This window comes from Dryobates pubescens, chromosome 2, assembly GCF_014839835.1.
Source record: "Dryobates pubescens isolate bDryPub1 chromosome 2, bDryPub1.pri, whole genome shotgun sequence".
NCBI lineage: Eukaryota > Metazoa > Chordata > Aves > Piciformes > Picidae > Dryobates > Dryobates pubescens.
In genome coordinates, this window is record NC_071613.1 from 57,170,154 (window position 1) to 57,195,274 (window position 25,121).

At 50.2% G+C, this 25,121-nt stretch overlaps 1 protein-coding gene across 1 annotated transcript in view; it reads left to right on the forward strand.

Annotated features, from left to right (window-relative positions):
* The window catches only part of LRP1B (LDL receptor related protein 1B), a 642,156-nt gene that overhangs the window by 287,105 nt on the left and 329,930 nt on the right, over positions 1 to 25,121 (forward strand). The window contains exons 5-7 of the mRNA XM_054173601.1: positions 13,694 to 13,813; positions 16,379 to 16,507; positions 21,768 to 22,025. Coding sequence (XP_054029576.1) covers positions 13,694 to 13,813; positions 16,379 to 16,507; positions 21,768 to 22,025 — 507 coding nt within the window. The remainder of the gene's footprint in view (positions 1 to 13,693; positions 13,814 to 16,378; positions 16,508 to 21,767; positions 22,026 to 25,121) is intronic.

Genomic DNA, 25,121 nt, shown 5'->3' on the forward strand with positions numbered 1-25,121 from the left:
GGCTCTTCCTAAACACCTCTGGGGATGTCAACCCCAGCCCCTCCCTGGGCAGCACATTCCCATGGGCAATCTCTCTGGGAAGAACCTCTTGCTCAGACCAAGCCTTTCAGAGAGCAGCAGCAGTGTGCAGCTCTGAATGAACCCTGCAGCTCCACAAACCAGCCTGCAGCCCAGCCCTGCTCGCTGCAGAGACAAATGTAAGCCTTCAGCCTCTGTCGCTGGCACAAGCTAGAGACGCAGCCCTCCTTCCAGCCCCTGCCACAGGCCAGCAGCAGCAGTGTCAGTCTCCCAGGACAAAACACCAGTGCCACAAGAATGCTGTTTCCCCAGCAGAGTTCCTCCTTGCCCCCAGCTCCTTATGAGGTTTTAGCTCAAATCCCTTTCTCTTCCCCATCGCTGGGCTTCTTCCTACACGCAGAGAGGTTGTTGCTGATCCTGGGGATCCAGAGTGCGTCAGTCCCTTGCTGTAATCGATGCCAAGTCCCTGGCTGGGTTTGCAGGCACTGCCTCCTGAGCCTGAGGTTTCTGCCTGGCAATTTTTGGGGGATTTTATCTGTCAAGTGAAGTTGTATTCATGAAGAGAAGCAATTTCTGAGGGACGACTTCCATGAAGAGGCATGAAATTGGAGGCTGGGAGAAGCTATTATAGGTGCCTTTTATGATTTCAGAATGATTTAATTATGTTTTTCCACAGAGCTGAAAGCTGAACAAAGTAAATAAAGATGCTGGCTTCTCATGGTCCCCCCCAGGATCAGGAAAAGAAAAAGAATAAACTCGTGGCCTCCCTGCAAGGTTGTAAAGCTCTTGCATCCTTCCCAGCATAACTGCACCATGATAGTGGTGTCCAGGGGAGAGTCACAAAGATGCTCCAAGGGCTGGAGCAGCTCTGCTGTGAGGATAGGCTGAGGGAGCTGGGGGTGTGCAGCCTGGAGAAGACTCTTCCCTTGGGGTGGTCAAGGCCAGGTGGGATGAGGCCTTGAGCCTGTTCCACCACCATGAAGAACTTCTTCCTCAGCTCCAGTCTAACCCTGCTCTGCCTCAGCTTCATGTCCTGGCAGGCAGCTCTGAGGTCCCCCTGGAGCCTTGTCCTCTCCAGGCTGCACAGCCCCAGCTCCCTCAGCCTGTGCTCACAGCAGAGCTGCTCCAGCCCTTGGAGCATTCTTGTGGCCTCCTCTGGACTCTCTCCAGCAGCTCTGTGTCCTTCTCCTGCTGGGGACACCAGAACTGGAGGCAGGATTGGAGGTGAGGTCTCAGCAGAGCAGAGTCCAGGGGCAGAATCCCCTCTCCTGCCCTGCTGCCCACACTGCTCTGGCTGCAGCCCAGCTCTCAGCTGCCTGCTGGGCTGCATGAGGGCACTGCTGGCTCCTGGGGAGCTTCTCCTGGATCAGTGCAGGTGTTGATGTTTGTGTGCCTGTCAGGCATGAAATGTCACTCCCTTTTCCCATTCATTGGGTGCCTACAGCCTGCATTGCCTGTTCCCTAGTGTGAGACACTGTTGTTTTGGTGAATTAAGATACAAGAGGTGGTTCTATTTCTTGCCTGAGCAGATAGCTGACTAGTGCAAAAGTCTCAGAGGTGATATGCTGGATGCTTTGCCTGGAGAGATAGAGATTTACTGTGCAAGGATGAACAGCCTCTTGTGTCCTGACAGCCCTGTGCAGCTGTCAGTGCTGAAGGAAAGTTAGAGGTTAGAAGAGACATGGGAGAGGGAGGCATCACACCTTCCACAGGCAGCAATCGCTGCCTGGTCTGCTTTCCCACCACCATCTTGCCTGGAGAAGGGAGAGGAGGAGAAAGCTCTTCCCCAGCTCTTCACTTTGATTCTATTCTTTTCCTCTTGCCACCTCCCCTCTGCAGGTGGCATTGAACTGTGTCCCCTCCACTGCTGCTGGCTGGAATGGTGGTAGCAGGGCTGTGTAAGGAAGGGGCAGTCTGCAGGGCACAGATTCCTCGAGGTTAGCAGGGCCCTCTGGCCAGAGCTGATGGTCTGCTCAAAGCAGGCTCACCTAGATCAGACTGCCTAGCACCATGCCCAGGTGGCTTTTGGGTCTCCAAGCACAGAGGCGCCACAGCACCTCTGGGCAGCCTGCAGTGCTCAGCCACCTGCACCATGAAAAAGGCTTTCTTATGCTCAGGTGGAGTTGAGGAGATGGTGCTGGGTGAGAGGCTGGACTCAATGATCCCAAAGGTCTCTTCCAACCTGGTTAATTCAGTTCTATTCTAAATCCCAGGAGGGTGTTTTGGTGGGAGGGGAATGGGATTCCTTCCTCTGGAACTGGAATAGCAAAGGGAAGGGACAGCCCAGGGGAGAGGACCTGCCTCAGCAGGGACAATCTCCAAACCATATTTAGATTCCAGAACTCCCCTTGAGAGGCTTCCTCACATCCTGTGATCCCTGCAGCATTACTGCACTCTTTTCCTTTTCCTTTTTTTGGGTTTTACTTCTTCTTTTTCTTTCCCACACCAGAGCCTGCCATTGGGTCACAGGTTTTTCACTCCAATCATTCCTCAGGCCCTGAAGTGCAACTCCAAGGCTGGAGAGCTGTGAGCGAGCTCTGTAAATGCATTTTGTACAACTACATCCAGACCCCTCTAAAGCCCAGGTGGTGTGCTCTTGCTGACAGCCAGGCCCCCCTGTGGGTCAGCCACTCTGCCACTGTTTGTCACCACTGAGTGAGGAGCTTCAATAGTCTCTGCTTTTGGTTCCCAGATATTGATGAGCACGTGCAGCATCGGGCTCCGTAGCTCGTCAGACACGCTTCATTTAATGGTCACACAGTCACAGGGTGGGAGGGGTTGGAAGGCACCTCCAGAGATCACCCAGTCCAACCCCCCTGCCAGAGCAGCAGCACCCAGGGCAGGGCACAGGAACACATCCAGGGGGGGTTGGAAAGGCTCCAGAGCAGGAGACTCCACAGCCTCTCTGGGCAGCCTGCTCCAGGCCTCTGCCACCCTCACACTGACAAAGTTTTCTCTTCTGTTCCTGTGGCTCCTCCTCTGCTCCAGCTTGCCCCCAGTGCCCCTTGTGCTGTCCCTGGACAGCCCTGAGCAGAGCCTGGCTCCAGCCCTGCACATCTTGATCCCCAGCACTGAGGGCAGCCCTCAGGCTCCTCTGCTCCCAGCCCCAGCTGCCTCAGCCTGTGCTCACAGGGAGATGTTGCACTGCCTGCAGCAGCTCTGTGGCTCTGTGCTGGACTCTCTCAAGCAGTTCCCTGAGGTCCTTGAGCTGAGGGGCCCAGAACTGGACACAATATTCCAGCTGTGGCCTCAGCAGGGCAGAGCAGAGGGGCAGGAGAATCACCCTTGACCTATTCCCTACATTCCTTCTAATCTACCCCAGGCTTCCATTGGCCTCCTTGGCTACAGGGGTGAATGTTGATCATCTGTAACTCACTGCCCTTGCTTCAGCATCTCTTCAGTGCTGTGAAAATGCCTCCAGCTCTGAAGTGGTTTTTGTACACCTAAATAAATGTACATTCTTCTCACATGAAGGTGATCCTTGCAAATTTGCATCTGAGATACAAGCTGAGAAATGACTCTCTCCTCTTTAGTCATGAAATCAGCTACCCAGTTTAAATAGTCCCATCTGAACTCCTCCTTAGCTTATGCTCCTGAGTGGCAGCCAAGGTACAGCTAAACTGCAAAAGGTCAAAATAATGAGCCATTGGCACTGGTGGAGCGAGGATTCTACTACATGCTGCTACCTGCTGATCTCATCTGCTGAAGTGTTTTGTGATGCTGTGGTGGAAGAACACCACATAAAACAAATTGTTTTGAAGCTCAGCCAAATGTTGTAGGTCAAGATTTAGGCAGGCAGGCAGTTCAACAGCACATCCTTGAAAAAGAAAGGTGTTCCTGAGCTTGGTAGGTAGGGGTGAGGGTTGGAAGGGACCTCCAGAGATCATCCAGTCCAACCCTCCTGCCAGAGCAAGGTCCGCCAGGGTAGGTCACACAGGAACACATCCAGGGGCTTGGAAAGTCTCCAGAGGAGACTCCACAACCTCTGGGCAGCCTGCTCCAGGCCTCCAGCAGCCTCTCCCCCAAGAAGTTTCTCCTCATATTGAGGTGGAGCCTCTTGTGCTCCCGTTTGTACCCACTGCCCCTTGTCCTGTCACAGGACTCCACTGAAAGGAGGCTGACCTCTTCTTGACAGCTCCCCTTTAGATACTTGCAGACACTTGCTTCTGTAAGCTTTGGGCTTTCGGGGTTTTTCCCTGCAATATTTCTTTTTCTGTCTGAGTTTGTGTTGGAGATGAAAGCATTAAAGAGAGGGAGGAAAAGAGATTTTTAAAAGAAGGGAAAAGTCTGTCTTTTCCCAAGAACGCCTGGTAATGCCCAGGCTCTGCCCTTGCTCAGCAAGGTGCTCCCTTCTCACTGAGCACTAACCACACCTAGGCACTGCTGCTCTGGAGCAGCCTGCCAAGCCTCTTGAGCAGCCTGTGCAATCTCCTTGCAGTCAGAAACTGCACTGTCCCCTGCAATGGCTGCTTGAAATCATCCACTCAGCTCCCCAGCAGCTGATTGCCAACACACAGGCAGACATGTCCAGAGACCCCACAGAGGGTTGAGACACAGCAGGGAGAATTCTGGCACAGGCTGCCATGGGAGGCTGTGGCTGCCTCCTGCCTGGGGGTGCTGCAGGCCAGGCTGGATGAGGCCTTGAGCAGCTGAGTCTGGCTGAGAGGTGTCCCTGGGCATGGTGGGGAGGTTGGAGGGGATGAGCTCTGAGCTCCCTTCCAACCTGAGCCATGCTGTGATTCCATGAAGTACACAACCACATGCCACCATGCTCAGAAGTGCTTACCTAGAGCAGCCTCCTTCCCTTTCTCAAGTGGAAGACCCCTCTGGAGTACTGTTTTCAGTACTCTGGGACACCCAAGCATGAGAAAAGCATGGACATAAGAAAGTCCAGAGGAGGCCATGAGGATGATCAAGGGGTTCTAGCACCTTACCTATGGGGACAGGCTGAAGGAGCTGGGGGTGTTCAGCCTGGAGAAGAGAAGGCTCCAGAGGAACCTCAGAGCTGCCTGCCAGTACTTGAGTGGGGCTACAGGGACTTGTAGTCAGGGAGGGTAGTGATAGAATGACACTTTTAGACCAAAAGGTCAGGTGTAGGTGAGGTGTAAGGAAGAAGTTCTTCAGTTTGAGTGTGTAGAGGCACTGGAATGGGTTCCCAGGGAGGTTATGGGTGCCCCATCCCTGGGAGGTGTTTAAGACCAGGTTGGATGAGGCCTTGAGCAGCCTGGTCTAGTGGAAGGTGTCCCTGCCCATGGCAGGGGGGTTGGAACTGGATGGTCTTTATACAAAGCATTCTGTGATTCAATGATTCTACCTTCACCTAAGCCCTTGCCTAAGGGCAAACAGGAATCCTTTCTCCAGCCCAAGGTGTCCTTTCCCTTCTCTGCCCCTGACTTGAGGATAATGGGGCACATCTGCCATGTCCTGCTTGAAGTTTGGCTCCTTCTGCTTCTCTGCTGGCCTCTGACTGAGCTCACCCCTAGCAGGACTCTGTGGTTATGAATCTGATCTCTGATTCCCATCTCTTTGTCTATCTGCCACAAGAGAGAGCTGTGCTCTGGGGTGTGACAAAGTTCATTACATTTTTGGCTTTTACATATATATTTATTTAATGCTATCATAGTCAAAACTAATCATAATAACAATAAAAGGCCAGCAAATGTAAGCTAAAAAGATGCTGCAATACTTCAACCCAGCAATTGAATTCTATCAATCAAGCTGCCCTGTTCTGCTGGAGCAGCAAACCAGAGAGCTTTATGTTGTGCCCATAACGTCGGCAATAACAAACCAGCAGAGAGCACAGGGGAGATTGCATTAAAGAGGCTAATCTGTAAAGGAGTTGTGCCTCAAGAACTCAGCAAATGAAGTAGAAAAGAGCAAAGGCAGCTTGCAGCACGTGTGTGATAAGGGCAGTCCAGACAGCAGCGTGTGGATACTGGATCCCAAAAGCTGAATGAGCGGCGGCCTGATACCATCAGGTTAAACCAGGCAACACGAAGGAAGCTGCTGCCTGTTTAAGAGCAGGAAGAGTATCTGTGGAGTGCAAGTAGAAGTTGAGTAACAAGCTCTCCAAAGTTTGACTCTGGGCATGTTCCAGTGTCAACAAAAAGAGAAGAACTGAATGAGTTGGATAATGAACAAGTGAAGTTTCAGCAGAAGGGAAGCTGCTGCTGGAGGAATACGTGTCCAGCAGGAGCAGGCAGGTGACTGTCCCCTGGCACTCAGCTCTGGTGAGTCACACCCTGAGTATTTACTGATTTATTGGCAGTGAGGAAGGAAATGAATGGCATGGAACCAGCTCCTTAGCAAGTCTGTGGCTTGCCCAGCTTTGTGTTGCTACAGCAGCAGCAGCAGGGAGGTGACTGTCCCCTGGTGCTCAGCTCTGGGGAGGCCACACCTGCAGTGCTGTGTCCAGGTTTGGGCAGCTCAGTACAGGAGAGATGTGGAGGTGCTGGAGCCAGGGCAGAGGAGGGCAAGGAAGCTGTGAAAGGTCTGGAGAATAACTCTGATGAAGAGCAACTGAAGGAGCTGGGGATGGTTAGTATGAAACAGAGGAGGCTGAGGGGAGACCTTATTGCTGTCTACAGCTACCTGAGGGGAGGTTGTGGAGAGCTTGGTGCTGGTCTCTTCTCACAGGTAATTAGTGACAGAACAAGAGGGAATGGCCTCAAGCTGCCACTGGGGAGGTTTAGACTGGACATGAGGAAGCATTTTTTCAGGGCAAGAGTGGTCAGGGATTGGAATGTGCTGTCCAGGGAGTCCCCAAGCCTGGCTGTGTTTCAAGGTGGTTTGGCTGTGGTGCTTGCGGCTATGGTTTAGGGGTGAGCCTTGTAGAGCAGGGTTCTGGGTTGGGCTTGGTGATCCTGAGGCTCTTTTCCAACCTGAATGGTTCTGTGGTTCTGTAATCTAGTAGTCAAAAGGATCTCCTGGGCCATGAATGGAGTTTTTGGTGTTTCAGGGGCCCTTCCATATGCTGTGTTCTATGAAGCTACCATGTCAAAAGCATTGATTTATTTTTCTCTTCCTGCTGTTCCCATTCAAAGAGGAGTTCCAGATCCAGACTACAGTAATAGCTAAGAACCTTCTCATTTTCAGCCAAAATTTATTATTGGGAATTTATTCTGCCTTAAATTGGCACTTTCCCCACTGCTGATCCTCTGATTCATTTATGGACAGCACTCATAATTCCTCTTGATTTTAATCTCCTGCCACTAATCAAGAGGAAACCTTGCAGCATCCCCTCAGATTGCAGCTCTCTGCTTCCCTCCTAATCCCTGAGGCCCTTCTCTGGTCCTGCTTAAATCTGAGTTTATCTCCCAGATATCCACAGCTCAACAGCTGCCTCCTGGAAGCAAAGAGTGTGAGCATCCCAGGCCCTGATGTCAACACTTCCTCTATGGGAAAATGCTCATCCCAATGTTCTCAGTGATGCATTTCCCTTTGCCCCACGCAACATTGCTCTGGTAGCTCAGAGTCACCCTCTGGTGAGCAATTTGACAAGCAGCCTTTGTTGTTTCCAATTGTGAAGTCCCAATCTGACAGCAGCTCCACTGTTATCCCCCAGGCAAATTATCTTGCATTTCAAACTAGTAAACTTCAGCCAATTTCTTTATTCCAGCTCTGTTTCCCTGATGGTTATCAACATTATGGAATCATAATGCATTTTAGTTTGCAGAGCACTGTGAAGGTGTCCACACATCCTGCACACAGCATCACCACAGCAAGAGTGGTGCAGCAGATTAGAGATGTGGTGATGAAACTCATCACACAGCTGTGCTTAGAATCATACAATCAATAAGGATGGAAAAGGCCTCAGAGATCATCAAGTCCAACCTGTCACCCAACACCTCCTGACTAAACCATGGCACCAAGTGCCACATCCAGTCCCCTCTTGAACACTTCCAGGGTCAGTGACTCCACCACCTCCCTGGGCAGCACATCCCAATGGCCAACACCTCTTTCTGTGAAGAACTTGCTCCTCACCTCCAGCCTAAACCTCCCCTGGCACAGCTTGAGACTGTGTCCTCTTGTTCTGGTGCTGGGTGCCTGGGAGAAGAGACCAACCCCCACCTGGCTACAGCCTCCCTTCTGATAATTGTAGAGAGCGATAAGGTCTCCCCTGAGCCTCCTCTTCTCCAGGCTGAAACAGAGGAAACATAAGTGGGGACCCACTAGAGCCAAAAGACTTCATTGGCTCCAAGGGGCTCAAAGAAAAGCACCAGAAAGCATTTTGCTGGGTGTGAATCTCCTCCTCCTTCGTCCCCTCGGGAAAGGAAAGCTGACTGAGGGCTCCTTGTAAACCCACGCCGGGGCCTGACAATCCCCAGGAGCCCAAGAAGTTTGCAGGGTTAAGGAAGTGCAGTCTGAACTTCTTTTCTGCTTGCAGAACCAGCCAAAGCATCTCAGCTGGAGAACCTGGTCTGAAGCTATTGTGAAGCTCATGGCAGCGCAGGAGGAACTGGCAGGAAGGGTAGGGGGGATCAATTGGTTAATCCTTTCATTCAGAAGCCATTCCAGAGAAGCTAGGTTCCTTGTGCCGTTCATCTTGGATGGACTATGATAAGCAGCATGTTTCCTTCAACACAGAAGGAATAAATGAGGCCAGGATTTCCTTGCTATGCCCAGGAGGCTTACAGCCCCTCCAAGTCTTTGTCAAAGGTGTATGACTGTAGGGGAGGTGAGGTCAGCAGCAGCACTGCCTGCCTGCTCTCCTATGGGAGTTGCAGGCCGTGTGAAAGTCAGGGAGCGTGAGGTTGGCACTGCCCTGTCTCTGAGGCAGCAGGGTGGCTTGTGTGGGGAAGCTGGAGCACAACTTTAGAGAGGTTTGTTCATGGGGAGTTAGGAAACTAAAAAATGCTGCCCTTCATGTCTCCTGTGGGACAAAAACCCACTGAACAGATGACCTGAATCAGAGCTGGATGAATTGTCAGTGCTCCCTGGGCTTGCAGAAAATAGATCATCCTAACGGCACTCACACCTGCTGCTGCTCCCCTAGGCTTCTGCAGGTCTCATGCCTTGCTTTGCAGCTTCAGGTCTTGAATTGTGGGGCCCTTGTGAGTTATAAGGCTCTGTCTCTTGGCTTTCCCTCAGTGCAGCCTCTTCCTTTAAGTCTTGCAGCAGCTTTGACAAATTCAGAGGTTCCTGCAGCTGTGACAAAAGTGGAGTGTTCAGTGATGCTCATCCTTCACTACCTGTGTACTTGGTAAACTGATTCACTTCAGAAAGAGAGACCAAAGTGGGTGCAGGGCTTTGCTCTGATCTGAAATCAAGGTAGGAAGGGAGAAGATGTGAGAGTCCCTGGCTTTTATCTCATTGAATTTCCTATCTGGGGCATACAAATACCAATGTTCACTGCTCCATGATTTTGCTTTGCCCCCTCACATCTTCCCAAGCCTAAGCAAACCAGGGATGTATACTGTGGGAAAGGGAAACAGAAAACACTTCTGGTTTACTGTTCATTTTCCTGTTTATTAAGGGCCTCAGGCCTTAATAACATGGCTCACCATTGGTCAGCACTGAGATACCTGGACTAGGTGGTCATGGCAGATCCCCTCCAACTGAACTATTCCCCTTCCCCTTCCCCTTCCCCTTCCCCTTCCCCTTCCCCTTCCCCTGCCCCTTCCCCCTCCCCCTCTCCTCCCCCTCCTCTTCCCACTTGCTTACCCTTGTCATTCTTGTTCTATTTGCTGCCCTTGTAGCTGTGGATTCCCCTGGCAGGTTCAGCAGGTCAGCAGCAGAGCAATACATGCTCCCACTGAGACAGCTGTGAAAGCAGACACATCAGAGCTGTAATAATCTGCTGGATAGTTCAGTGGGAGGAACATGCAAGTTTGCTGGTAGAAACATTTGGTGGTCAGCAGTGCTTCTGAAGTGGGTTTGTGGGGAAGTGGTGTGTGTTAGGAATTCCCTGCTGGCTGCCATTGCCCTCCAGGTGAACACAGTTTTAGTGTAAAACATGGGAGGCTTCTTTTTCCAGCTGGCTAACCTGGGAGCAGACACTTCATTAGTGGAGGATGCCCCTGCTGACTGCAGGGCAGTTGGACTGGGTGACCTGGACAGAGGCAGGCAGTGTGAGCCTGCAGCCCAGAGGCCAGTCACAGCCTGGGCTGCATCCAAAGCAGCATTGCCAGCAGAGCCAGAGAGGTGATTCTGCCACTTTGCTCTGCTCAGACCTCACCTGCAGTGCTGTGTGCAGCTCTGGAGCCCTCAATACAGGAAGGACATGGACCTGATGGAGAGGCTCCAGAGGAGGCCATGAAAATGATCAGGGGTTGGAGCAGCTCTGCTGTGAGGACAGGCTGAGGGAGCTGGGGGTGTGCAGCCTGGAGAAGAGAAGGCTCCAGGGAGACCTAACAGCAGCCTGCCAGTACCTGAAGGGGGCTACAAGAAGGATGGGGAGAGACAGTTCACAAAGGCCTGCAGGGACAGGACAAAGGGCAATGGCTTCAAACTAGAGCAGAGCAGATTTAGATTGGATGGTAGGAAGAAGTTCTTCAGTATGAGGGTGGTGGAACACTGGAACAGGTTGGGGCTCCATCCCTGGAGATATTCAAGGTGAGGCTGGACAGGGCCCTGGGCAGCCTGATCTAGTTGAGGATGTCCCTGCTGAGCATGGGGAGGTCAGACTGGATGAGCTTTGGAGGTCCCTCCCAGCCTGGCCCATGCTATTGTTGTATGACCTTTGGAGGTCCTTCCAAGCCAGAGCACTCTGTGAGGGTGTGATTCTATGATGTTTCTCAGTGGTTTGAGTTGTAACTGCCTGAAATGATTATTGGCAGCAGATGACGAAAGAGGGCTTTGGAGAAAACAAATCTGAGATGACTTCATGAACTGATCAATAGGATCAGACAGGACTCACAGGAAAGTGAGGGTAAGGACTTGCATCAGAGCAGGAAGTGTGTGTAGAATCCCTCCATAGAGATGTCCTTTCCAGAAGCGTGGCAGATGGGAAGAGGGCACCAACAAAGCCCAGGGAGACAGCATGAGCAATAAATCAGGGCAGGAAGGCTGAAGGTTGAGATGTGTGACAGGAATGGGCAGCAATGGTCTATCCATTGCACTTACTGAATGGAAGGGAAATGCAACTCTCCTCTCCTTAAAGGCCACCCCACAGTGCTGGGACAGTCTGAAATCAATGCAGTGCAGCAGGGTTGGGTGGAAAGGCTCAGCAGATAGACTGCTTTTATGAAGTGACCATTAATGAATCTCATTTCCCAATGCATTGCTGCTGTTCCCCTGCCCAATTTCCTGGCTGCATGCGGGTCCCACTCCTCTGGTGTAAGGCTGCTGGCTGGCTGCATCCATTATGGGAGGAGTGCAAACAAGCCAAGTCCTTTTGTGAGTCAAAGAGCTGTCAGCCAGGGGAAGCTCCTGGCTCCATAGCATCAGGCAAATATTTGAGGAAGGAAATGATAGGTTGTAAAGGCTGGCTGATCCATGTTTGCTTATAAAATGAAATGTATGTGTCAGTTTAGTCCAGATAGGAATCTAACCCAAACAGATCCCACCTAATCAGCCTTGGCTGCAGCTCCACAGCTCGGCCTGCAGCTCCCATTTCACCTTACCTGCAGGGACGTCTCCCGGCTGCGTGCTGCCCGGGGCTTTGGGTGCAGCAGATTTGAGGCCTGGACTAGGAACAAGAAAAGCAGCAAAACAAGCTACAGCCAAATGATTTGAGTCTCTTCCTGCCCACAGGGGTGCAAAAGTCAGAGAAATGAGCCACAAAGCGCAGGGAAATGGGCAGATTTAGAATGAGGGTGGTTTATCAGCCTCTCCTCAGCCTGTAGATTGTGGGGATTACAGAGTGCTGGGGAATGCCCTGAGCCAACTGTGTGAAACCTCTTTGGGTTTAGAACAGATTCATAACAGAGAGCAGTGAGTCTGGGTGCCAGCCACATCCACTTCTCTCTCAAAACTTCATCTTTATTTGGTATCCAGCAGATGTTCCAGAATCCAAGCCCCAGGGCTAAGATGCTGATGCAGACTCTCCTTCCTATCCATATTCATTCTACCCCAAAGCAGAACTTGATGAATTATGATCAGATGGATTAAAACTGCCCACAGAGTAAACTACAGATTCCTGCTTTTCATTAGGAGTTACCCAGTCACTTAAAGCCAGCCCTGTGCCAGAACTCTCTGTCCACTGCAGGTCATTTTCTGATCCATCTGCATATAGATTTGAAAAATATCTTCAGATCAACACCTGAAACTGCTTTCCTCAACCCTTTCATTACATTCCCAGAGGAAAAAAAATGTTATTGCTTATTAAAATACCCTGCTTTTGATTAGCAAAATTACTGATGCACCTCACACAGCCTGGGGCTGGGAAGTATTGGAGTTTGGGCCAGCAGTGCCCTCATGCAGCCCAGCAGGCAGCTGAGTGCTGGGCTGCAGCCAGAGCAGTGTGGGCAGCAGGGCAGGAGAGGGGATTCTGCCCCTGGACTCTGCTCTGCTGAGACCTCACCTCCAATCCTGCCTCCAGATCTGGTGTCCCCAGCAGAAGGAGGACACAGAGCTGCTGGAGAGAGTCCAGAGGAGGCCACAGAGATGATCCAAGGGCTGGAGCAGCTCTGCTGTGAGCACAGGCTGAGGGAGCTGGGGCTGTGCAGCCTGCAGAGGAGAAGGCTCCAGGGGGACCTCAGAGCTGCCTGCCAGGACCTGAAGGGATCCTGCAGGAAGGCTGCAGAGGGACTTTTGCTGAGGGTGTCTAGAGACAGGCCAAGAGGGAATGGTTTGAAGCTGAGGCAGAGCAGGGTTAGAGTGGAGCTGAGGAAGAAGTTGTTCAGCAGGAGGGTGCTGAGACTCTGGCACAGGCTGCCCAGGGAGGCTGTGGCTGCCTCCTGCCTGGGGGTGTTGCAGGCCAGGCTGGATGAGGCCTTGAGCAGCTGAGTGTAGTTGAGAGGTGTCTCTGGGCATGGTGGGGAGGTTGGAGGAGATGAGCTCTGAGCTCCCTTCCAGCCTGAGCCATTCTACAATACTTTTCCCCTGCTGTTTCATGCTGAAAACCATTCCAGTGTTTATTTCCACAACATTTCCTCTGGTTGTTAGCATGGTGCTTGATGCTGCTGGTGTACATTTAAGCAATAGATTCTGTGAAGCAGTGATGGCATCGACTCTCCCCACTGTTCATCCAGCATGATGTGTCCAACATTAAAGGATGGAGGCAGAATCCATTCACAATGATTGCTCTGAAGGTTATTTGTATATCAGTAAAGCAAAAGAAGCTGTAAAAAGATAGAAAACCAATCAATATGAGGAATAGGAAAGACACAGATGTTGGAACCCTTTCCTCTAGCCTTGGCTGGTTCTTACAACTCCCCTCTAACTCACTGGGCTTTGGGGTTTGGTTTGGTTTTTCCCAACCATTGCGTTGAGTGAAAGCGAGTGATGTGCAAAAATGGTTATCTGAGCAGGGCAATGGTCTGCCTGGATAATAACCTGGGGAGCAACTTCTGATGGAAATGCACTGCTGATTTCTGCTGGGGAGCTTGCTGGAGTGCATCTTCCACAGCAAGCATTTTGCAGGGTGTGCTGAGTGTTCCCAAAGCGGCTAACAGGAGTGGTGGTGCAGTTCCCTCCCTCAGACTCACACTTATAAGACCTAGAACAGTTTCTAACGTTTGCTGTTCAGCAATCATCACACTGTTTAGTGACCTCTTGCTCTAATCCTTTCCAGAACTGCTGCCCAAATGCCAGCAGCTGAAGTGCCAGCACAGATGTGCCATCACCAGGAACGGCACCAGGTGCTACTGCGGCGAGGGCCACGAGACCGGCAGCGATGGAAGGAGCTGCTCAGGTAAAGGGGAGATCTGCTGCAGCATGAGCGCTCAGACAGCCCGCTGCTGCTGCCCCCAGGGCAGCTGGAAGCAGCTAGGCAGTAGTGGGCTGCCACACCATGACAATGAAGCTCCTTGAGAGTAGCTTATGGGTGCTGGTTGCTAAGAAGCTCCTCAGGAGCCAGCAGTGCCCTCATGCAGCCCGGCAGGCAGCTGAGTGCTCTGCTGAGACCCCACTGCCAATCCTGCCTCCAGTTCTGACATCCCCAGCAGGAGAAGGACACAGAGCTGCTGCAGAGAGTCCAGAGGAGGCCACAAAGATGATCCAAGGGCTGGAGCAGCTCTGCTGTGAGCACAGGCTGAGGGAGCTGGGGTTGCTCAGCCTGGAGAAGAGAAGGCTCCAGGGGGACCTCAGAGCTGCCAGGACCTGAAAGGATCCTGCAGGAAGGCTGCAGAGGGACTTTTCATAGCAATAGGACAAGGGTTTGAAGCTGAGGCAGAGCAGGGTTAGAGTGGAGCTGAGGAAGAAGTTGTTCAGCAGGAGGGTGCTGAGACTCTGGCCCAGGCTGCCCAGGGAGGCTGTGGCTGCCTCCTGCCTGGGGGTGCTGCAGGCCAGGCTGGATGAGGCCTTGAGCAGCTGAGTGTAGTTGAGAGGAGTCCCTGGACATGGTGGAGAGGTTGGAGCAGATGAGCTCTGAGGTTATTTTTCAACCTGAGCCATTCTTTTTATGGTCATCAAAGATCTTCCTCAGACAATGAGCATGGGCTTGAGGGGCAAGCAAGGGGAAGGAGTCCTTCAGCAGTGTGAGAGGCAAGGTCTCCCTGCTGCCCCTTTTCTGTGCTCCTGTGCAGTAGCTGTGCTGAAGTGAGGGAGAGGAATGCATCCTGAGGCAGACTGGAGGAGCTGAGGAGTGTTTCCCCTCCCTTTGGCAAGCTTGCAGCTCAGTTGTGCAAGGCATGCTTCAGACCTGACTGCCAGGAGAGTGTATAACTTGCACTGCCTCACCTCGTGCCCGTGAAGTCACACCTAGATTAGAATGTGGTAACTGAGGACTCCCAGCTGATGGAAGTGAGCTGGGGATGTGGTTTCAGTGTGCTCAATTGCAGAGTGAAATGGCTCTTCTTTTCCATTTTTGAAGTCTATCACTTCTTAATTCCCCACCCAGGTGCTTGTTCCTTGCTTGATTTTTTTCCTCCTGTTATAGCCACGTTGGCCTTGTGTTGCCTGCTGTTATGTGCTCACTCCCAATCACTCCTCTCTCTCTAACAGTGCCCAGCCAGGCTCTTCATAAATGTAATTGATTATAATTTCTATTTTTGCTCTCCTCTTGTCATGTTTTGTGATTGCAAATATATCTGAGGAAATAAGTTCAAGAGCTGCTGTTCGAAATGGCAATTTGTTACCTAAACCCTCAACCACTGCTGAGTAGCACCTCTTGATTGGATGGTATTGTGCCTACACAACCTAGCTGAGAAAATTGCTCTTTCTGGGAGTTTTTGTAGAGAAATCTCTAGTTTTTGGCTGCAGTGGATGATAGTTTAATGTAGAAGTTGTGACAGCTCATTTAAGCAGCTATAAGGGGCTGCCAGCACAAATAGTTTGAAAGGAATAATCAATTATTTCCTCTCTTGGAATGTTCCTTCATCAGCTCTGATAACTGGTGGTCTCTGCTGCTAACAAGAAGCAAAACATCTCCTTAACAAGGGGTAGGTGATGGATACTACTTGGCAAAACAAAACTTCTCTCTTTCAGAACTAATATCTATTAAACTTAAAATCCCCTAGCTTCTGCTTGCTATGTTGGAGGAACTTTAACAGCCAACATCTGTGGTAAGGTCATGGCTTGAGAGAGGGAATCATAGAATCCTAGAATGGCTCAGGTTGGAAGGGAGCTCAGAGCTCATCTCCTCCAACCTCCCCACCATGCCCAGGGACACCTCTCAGCCACACTCAGCTGCTCAGGGCCTCATCCAGCCTGGCCTGCAGCACCCCCAGGCAGGAGGCAGCCACAGCCTCCCTGGGCAGCCTGGGCCAGAGTCTCATCACCCTCCTGCTGAACAACTTCTTCCTCAGCTCCACTCTAACCCTGCTCTGCCTCAGCTTCAAACCATTCCCCCTTGGCCTGTCTCTAGACACCCTCAGGAGAAGTCTCTCTGCAGCCTTCCTGCAGGATCCCTTTGGGTACTGGTGTCAGGTAATGACAGGACTAGGAGGGATGGAGCCAAACTAGAAGTGGGTAGATTCAGGTTGGATGTTAGGAAGAAGTTGTTCCCCATGAGGGTGGTGAGAGCCTGGCACAGGTTGCCCAGGGAGGTGGTGGAAGCCTCATCCCTGGAGGGTTTGAAGGCCAGGCTGGATGTGGCTGTGAGCAACCTGCTGTGGTGTGAGGTGTCCCTGGACATGGCAGGGGGTTGGAACTGGCTGATCCTTGAGGTCCCTTCCAACCCTGACAATTCAATGATTGGAAGACAGAAAGCACCACAATGCTTTGATGGCTTTAGTTCTCTCAGAATTCTGGTTTGTGTATTGATTTTGATTTGATTTTTCCCTAACCCATCAATAAATCCTCATTCCTGCCCCTCCAGATGTCAATGAATGCGAGACATACGGAAGCTGTAGCCAGCTGTGTGCAAACACAGAGGGATCCTACAGGTGCAGCTGTGTGGAGGGTTATGTGCTGCAGCCTGATAACAAGTCCTGCAAGGCCAAAATTGGTAAGTTTAAACATCTTTGTGTGAAAAGCTGGTTTGGTTTTGGTCCTGTCTAGAGGCTCAATATGAACTGATGGAGAAGACCACCGAAGAGACAGACTTGCTTACTAGAGCCAGCCTGGAAAAACATGTTACAGGTTATGACAGTGCTCCAAGGGAAACAGCAGCAGTTATCATCTGGTTATTATTAATTAATGGAGATACTCAATTCAGCCAAAATTAGAACAGTTCCCAGCTTCCCTCTTCATAACTGCATCAAGTATTTACCTTAAACAAACAAAACAGGCTGTTTATTCTGGGAGGACAACTGAGGTAGTGGGGAGACAGAGGAAATGATCATGAGGTAATTGTACCCTTAGGATAAAAAAAGGCATGAGGCTGTTTTGTCCTTGCAGCATCCCCAGAGGTGAATTTCATGCCATACATATTCACACTGAGGCTTCCTGGTGCTTAGTGCATCTTTGCATTAATGATGCTGAACAGGGTATTGGAGGAAATCAGTGAATTGTGTGGAATGAAGCCATCTTGTGCAGTGTTTTCTTACTCAGCTTATTGAGTTAACAATGTTTTAATGGTAAAAAACCAAACAAAAGCTCCTCCAGCAATTTTTCAGTATCACAGAATGCTGCAGGTTGCAAGGGACCTCCAGAGGTCATCCAGCCCAACCCCCCAGCCAGAGCAGGGTCACCCAGGGCAGTCTGCACAGGAATGCAGCCAGGTGGGTCTTGAAAGATGCCGGAGCAGGAGACTCCACAACCTCTCTGGGCAGCCCCAGGGCTCAGCACCCTCACTGTAAAGAAGTTTCTCCTCATGTTGAGCTGAAACCTTCTCTGTTCAAGTTTGCATCCATTGTTCCTTGGCTTATTGCTGTGCATCACCAAGAAGAGCTTGGCCCCCTCCTCTTGACCCCCACCCCTCAGGTATTGATAGACACTGATCAGGTCTCCTCTCAGCCTTCCCTTCTCCCGACCAAACAGCCCCAGGGCTCAGTCTCTCTTCATAAGGGGAGTGCTCAAGTCCTGTAGTCATCCTTGTGGCTCTCCATTGGACTCTCTCTAGCAGATCCCTATGCACAGTGAGTCAACACCCAAGGATGAAGCTGTGCTTGTTAGCTATTTTTCCTCTCTTATTTTGCCATCAGGAAATAGGAAGGTCTGCTAGGATGGGGTCTTTTGAGGCTTCCTCATGTAAAGAGCCTTGCTGAATCTGTTCTGACTGGGACTCCAGTAAGAGTTGCAGCTTTTTTGCTGCCTCTACCAACTTTTGTATTGACCCACACAAGGCAGCTGAATAATTCTTCACCAGTCCACAGCCAGGAACTGAGAGAGAAGAAAGTTCACACAAAGAGAAAATACTTTAATATTAATCTCACTCCACCACATGAGAATCAAGAACTCAGCTCTGGGCTGGACAGTGCTTATGGTGCCTGTACTGGGCTGAAGGTCAGCTGCTGAGTTTCCCTTCTTAGATCTAGCAGACTGTAACAACTGGTAGTTGGCAGTGTCCTACTGGTCTTGATGACATGGATGGGTTTAACAGGGCAGACCTGTTCCTCTGGAGCAGCAGAGAACAGCTCTTCTCTCTTCTCTGTTAAACTCTACCAGGGACCTCAGAGCTGTCTGCCAGGACCTGAAGGGATCCTGCAGGAAGGCTGCAGAGGGACTTTTCCTGAGGATGTCTAGAGACAGGCCAAGGGGGAATGGTTTGGAGCTGAGGCAGAGCAGGGTTAGAGTGGAGCTGAGGAAGAAGTTGTTCAGCAGGAGGGTGCTGAGACTCTGGCCCAGGCTGCCCAGGGAGGCTGTGGCTGCCTCCTGCCTGGGGGTGCTGCAGGCCAGGCTGGATGAGGCCCTGAGCAGCTGAGTGTAGTTGAGAGGTGTCCCTGGGCATGGTGGAGAGGTTGGAGATGAGCTCTGAGCTCCCTTCCAACCCTGAGGCATTCTAGGATCCTGTGACATCTTTTATGATGAAAATGAAGCAAAATAGAGTTTTACTGAGCCAAGTTTTAGACCTCCTTTGTTTAGCAAGTTTGTGTGCCAATATTGCAGGAGTTGCTGAAATTTCAGGGCACAGAATGACAGAAGTGGAAGTCTTTAGCTGAGCTAAAGAAGCAAATCTCTCATCTTTCCTCCTGAAGTTCCTGGTATGGCTTGTATCTCCACAGCCTGTCTGGAGAGAAATGGCACGTGCTAAGAGACGTTTGTCATGTAGCTAAAGCAGGTAATGATGACACCAAGAAGCCTTTCCTGATGGTTAGCAAACATTCATCACTCTGCAGCCGGTTTCACGGAGCGGTTTTCTTGCAGGGCCTCACAGGAGTGAGGAGTGAGGCTTTAGCAGCGAAGCAGCCAGGTTTGGGGTGCATTGGGGATGAACATGGAGAATCACTTTCAAAACCACAGCTGGACTGCATTTTGCTAAACACTGCTGACTGTTTTTCAGGCACTTGTGCTACACAGGGATTGGTAAGAGCAAAGTCCCTCTCATTTCCCAGGCATGCCTCAGCAGAGGGGCTTTGAAGCTGCTTGTGAACAGTGGATTCTGAGGTTTACCTTTTTCACATGGTTGTAGAGAGGCAAATGAAAGAAATGCTCTTCTTCCAGAGGAGAAGCTGGGCTGTTGGCAGAGCAAGATGCCTGAGTTCCTGATTTGTTGTGACATCACTTATTGATCTGTATCGTGGAGGAGATCAGGGAGGGGGGGAAATGCAAGGCTTTCATCTTTTCCACTACTCTTTCTTAAACATGATTCAAAGGAAGATGTAGTCAAGAGGCATGAATCATAAAACTTGCCTGGCTTAGAGAGCTACTCACTTCCTATCTTGCCTAGAAAATGAGAAAATAAATACATAGAGAAAGAAAAATTAAGGAAGGAAGGAAGCAAAGTTGTTGAAGAGTCACAGGTGAAGTCCAGTCCTTGGGAAAGCTGCTCTCACCTCACTGGGACTCAGCCCAGAGCTCTCCACTAAACTTCTGAGAGTTGTGGTTTCTGTTCTTGAGCAGTTTTGGGGAGGGAGGGAGGAGACAGAGTTCTTTTATCTCCTTATTTCTTCTCTTGCATTATTCACTGGGACTCATCCTGGAGCTGTCCACTGAATTTCTAAGCTTTGTGGTTTCTGTTCTGGAGCAGTTTTGGGGAGGGAGAAGACAGAGTTCTTTTTTCTCCTTATTCCCTCTCTTGCATGATTTAATACAGTAAGATGCTTTAGGTATTTGTGCTTTGAATATATTTTGTATCATTTTAGCATTCAAACATGTTTTTGTCATAAGTAATGATGAAACCAGCCTTTCCCTGAGCAGCAGCTGAAAGGAGCAGGCTACCTACCCTGCTGTGAAAAAAACAAAACCTGATTAACTGATTCAATCCTTTGAATTATTTCATGTATGGGCTGCTGGAGAAATATAATTTCAAGCTCAGTAATCTAGTTTTTGGATAAGTTCTGCCAGCAAGCAGATGTATTCTTAATGTTTGATAGTGCCTGCTGAGCAGAACCTCTTAGCAGTGCCATGAGTCCTTACAGTGCCTTTGTCTGCGGCCAAGTTTGATTATAGCTCTTGCTCAGGAGGTTTGATGCTAATTCCTTTGCACAATTCCCTTATGTCTTAGACATTAATACTAAAATCACAGAGTCACAGAACCATTCAGGTTGGAAAAGACCCTCAGGATCACCAAGTCCCACCATTAACCCTACTCTACAAGGCTCACCCCTCAACCATAGCCCCAAGCACCACAGCCAAACCACCTTGAAACACACCCAGGCTTGGGGACTCCCTGGGCAGCACATTCCAATCCCTGATCACTCTTGCCATGAAAAAATGCTTCCTAATGTCCAGTCTAAACCTCCCCAGTGGCAGCTTGAGGCCATTCCCTCTTGTTCTGCCACTACCTGGGAGAAGAGACCAGCAGCAGCCTCTCCACAACCTCCTTTCAGGTAGTTGTAGACAGCAATGAGGTCTCCCCTCAGCCTCCTCTGTTTCATATTAACCATCCCCAGCTCCTTCAGATTTATTCTCCAGGCCCTTCACAGCTTCCTTGCCCTTGCCCTGGCTCCAGCACCTCCACATCTCTCTTGTATTGAGCTGCCCAAAACTGGGCACAGCCCTTAAGGTGTGGCCTGCCCAGAGCTGAGTGCCAGGGGACAATCCCCTCCCTGCTCCTGCTGGACACAGCATTGCTGATCCCAGCCAGGAGGCCTTTGGCTTTCTTGGCCACCTGGGCCCACTGCTGGCTCCTCTTCAGCTGCTTGCCCATTAGAACCAAATGCAACCTTTCTCCAGGGTCTAGTGAGGCACCAAATCTTTGTTGATGTTTTCAGTCAGTTCATCCCAGTACAAGAAAGGATGTTGTTCTCTGTTGCAAACTCTTGACAAAAGAACAACCCTGCTGGCTTTGTACCTGCAAACAGCTCCTCAAAGTTCCCTTGAAGGCTTCAGGAGTGCCTATATCTTACTTATGACGAAGTATGAGAGCAAAAATACTGGCAAAGGTTTTTTCACACAGCTGCTGCTTGGGAAAGGAGTGATTGGAGCCACAATTAAGCACTGATTTTTTTTTTAGCAGCCTCCACACCTTGGTTTTTTGCCTTGTTTTACAGACTCTAGTATGAAAAGTGCCTTACCGATCCATGTCTGCTCATCACATGATGGAATGAGGGGCAGTGGTTTGAAATGAGAGCAGGGCAGATTTAGGTTGGATGTTAGCAACAAGTTCTGCACCATGAGGGTGCTGGAACACTGGAACAGGTTGCCCAGGGAAGTGGTTGGGGCCCATCCCTGGGGATATTCAAGGTGAGGCTCAACAGGGCTCTGGGCCTGACTGCAGTGGGGATTGGACTGGATGAGCTTTGGAGGTGCCTTCCAACCCAAACCATTCTGTGATTCTCTGAGTGTGTGATCAGTTCTGCAGAGTTTCCAGGCCCTCATGCTTCAGAGAGGCCAGCAGTCTGGCTAGGGATCATTTGCATAAGTTGCATTTAATTTTGTGACTTCAGACATGAGAAATGTTGCAATAATGATAGTTGGAATTAACCAGAAGCTGTGGGGCTAGGGTAATTAATTTTGTGTAATGATGTGAACCATTAGAGCAGCAGGATAAAACAGGGCAGTAATTTGGAATAGATGGTAGGTATGAAAATAAAACCAAACCCAATCTGTTATGTCTCTTAAAGCATGCAGGTGAGAACACTGGAGGCTACATTATATACAAACAGGTAAATCTGCTCTGCAGAGTCTCTTAACCTCTAAAATTCCCTTCCCTTTGTTTTCAGAGCCTGCTGATGCACCTCCCCTTCTGCTGGTTGCAAGCTCTGAAACCCTTGAGGTTTTATATCTCAATGGAAGCAAAGCATCTGCCCGAGCCCCTGTGAAAGGATCTGCAGTTTTGACTCTGGACTATAGCTACAAGCAGGACACAGTTTGTTGGGTTGAATCAAGGGATCTTTCCAGCCAGCTGAAGTGCACCAGGATAACAAAAGCTGGGAAGTTAACAGAGGAGTGGATCATAAGCATTGCTCAGCATCTTCACAGTAAGTATGTGACAGTCCTTCAGCAAAACAGCAGAGCCTGCCTGGCAAAGCATTGGAGGAGCCTTCAGAGGGGTGTTGGGGATTGGGTGTTGCAAACAGTCTTAAGGCACTGAACATTGCAGCACTGTGCTGCTGCTCCTCACTGCCCTGTGTAGTCAGCATGAGCTGCAGTGTTTGATTCTGTGCAAAGCTGTTCCAGGATGTGAGTTTTCAGGGAGTAAAGAGAATGTGTGGAAGCAGCAGTGCAGGAGAAGAAATGGAAGGAGTTTCCTTTTCTCAGGCAAGGCAGAGCTGCTTGAAGCTTGCACAGGATTCTTTGCTCCTGGGCCAGCATTAATAATGGATTAAAGAGGCACATTCTTAGCTTATCTGCTGCCAGATATCACAGGTATGTTAGTTGTGGGAAACCACAGCTTGTTTCCTGGCTCACTGGCAATAAATTGCTGCCCTTGCTTGCAATTAGGGATGATTTTCTTTAAACAGACCTCGGCTCATCACACTGCTTTGAGCCCAAAGCTTCCATTACTCCTCACCAGCATTGCAGTTTGTGGAACACTGTGATCTGCTGAGAGAAATGTTCATCCATTTACACACTCCCATGGGAACAGAGTGCCAAACAGCACACAGTCCAACTAAACAGAACAAAAGCCATTTTCCTCCTTTCTCAGAGGAGCTGTCCACAGATCAGCTTAGAAACCACAGCACAGTGCAGTGATGGTCTTAATAAAAGGCTACTAGAGGCTCAAGACTGGAACCCAAGGCTGAACATAAGATTGTGGAGAATCCCTGTAAGGGGTCACATAGACCAGCTCTGTGCAGAACTCAAACTCTCTGACCAGCAACATTCAGCTCACAGATCTCTTTGTACCTCTGAGAAGTGCATGTCCAAAGGCTGTCTCCCTCAGAGGCTCTCCTGGCAGCTGTTGTCAGATCTGATCATTGCTGCAGAGGCAGGAGGCCTTCTTTGGCCTCTTCTCCTCGTTACATGTGTGCTAGAACAGGAAAGGCATTTAAAAATAAAAGGGTAGGGTTTGGAGCTGGGTTTGGATTTTGTTCACCACTCACTGTGACTATTCTGCCTTCACAGGACTCTTCCCATCACTCTGGGGGATTTTTTTTAGACTCCTTCCTATTTGGTTTGGTTTGGTTTATTTTTATTTAATGTATTTATTTTCTTTTTAACCCCCTGCCTTGTAGAAGATTTTCACACTTCAGCTATACCTGAGAGCCCTACAGCCTTGGGGGTAGCATTTGACTGTGTTTGTTTAAGTCCCCCTGTGACTCCTCATTCCCCTTTCCTTTCAGTAAGACCAATCAATTTAACACAGCCCTTAGCCAGGTTTGCTTTGTGCTGAGCTGTGGGTGTGTCTGTTCTGTCACTCCTCTCCATCATCAGAGTGGACCTGAGCACTGTGGGTTGGAGTTCTCCACTGGTTCCTCTCTGTGTTCCTCTCCCTCTCTTCCCTGCCTGTGCAGGGAGCTGCTAATCTCTGTGCTGCTCAGCTCTGCATTAGTGCCTCTGCTTGCAGAATTAAGTCTGTGTGATGGGTTTGAAATGAATACAGGGCCTGGAATTAATGAGCTAATCATTTTTCACAGTGCTGCTACACATCAGCCTGTGGGCTCTGAGAGCTTTCTGAACCTTCACTGGAATTGTTTGGTCATCTTTGAATGAAGAATTGACATTCCCATGGGCATGGAGCAACTGCAGGCTGCTTCCAGCTCCCTGTTTAATTTGGTTTGGGAAATGGTGCCTGGAGACTTAGAGGAACATTGCTTGGGGTCAGGCTGGAGCTCTGAGTGGCAGCTGAGCGGATTCAGGTGTGGTGGTGTTCTTCCCAGGCACACACATCCACAGATGCTCTTTGGTTACTGCAGGGGAGCAGCAGCAGTCACCATGGTCCTCTCTGAAGAAGGGCCTGGGAGCAGGTCCTGGTATTCAGGAGCCAGGAGTGTTCCCTGGAGGTCAAGCAAGCCAATGGTACCCTGGGGTGCACTAAGAAGAGTGTGGCCAGTGGCTCAAGGGAGGTTCACCTGCTCCTCTGCTCTGCCCTAGGGAAGCCAAATCTGAGTCCTGTGTCTGTTTCTGGAATCCCCAGTTCAAGAGACACAGGAAACTACTGGAGAGAGTCCAGAACTACTGGAGCATGTCTGTTACAAGGAAAGGCTGACAGATTTGGGGCTGGTTAGCCTGGAGAAGATCAGAGAGTGGATCTTATCAATGCTTATCAATACCTAAAGGGTGAGTGTCAAGAGGAAGGGGTTAGATTCTCTTCAGTCGTGCCCAGTGGCAGGACAAGGGGCACCAGGCACAGACTGGAACATAGGAGTTCTATCTGAACATGAGGACAAAACTTCTTTCCCCTGATGGTGACAGAGCACTGGCCCAGTCTGTCTAGAGAGGTTGCACAGTTTCCTGCTCTAGAGAGACTTCAAACCCTCCTGGAGCCTGCTTTAGCAGAAGGGTTGGACCTGATGGTCACCAGAGGTTCCTTCCACCCCCTACCATTCTGTGGTTCTGTGAGTCTCAGAGGGACAAGTAGCATGAAAGCTGCTTTTGTGCTGCCGCTGCTCCCAGCCCTGCAGCACACAGCCTCCACAGAGCGGGCATCTGAGACGGCACAGCCAGCACGTGCTCCTCACAGGGTCAATAAGGACTCCTCTGTGGCAGATTTGTTGGTTGTTTTTCTTCCCCCAGTACTCAGAGCAGAAATTAGTCCCCTGATGAATATCTTCTCTTCCAGACATGTACCTGGAGCTATGCCTGCAGGGCCACGGCAGTAGCCTGCTCCCCCTGTGCCTGTTTTATCTGCCTGCACACACGCCTGGCCCTGCTGTGGCTAATGCACAACTGAGTTTGTATTTTAAGTTCTTCCTTCCCTCTACCTTCTGTTGCCCATCAGGTGATTCTCCATGTTCTCTCCTCCCTGTAGCACTCCATCTGATAAGACAAATTAATTCATGTTAACTTTTTTGTCATGCTCTCAGCCTGAGCACTCCCAGCTGGAATTGCATTCTGTGGCAGCTCCAGCCAAAGGCAGGATTGTGCACAGGGAGTTCTGCAGCTAACAGTGGAAGGTCTGTCCTTCATGGGAA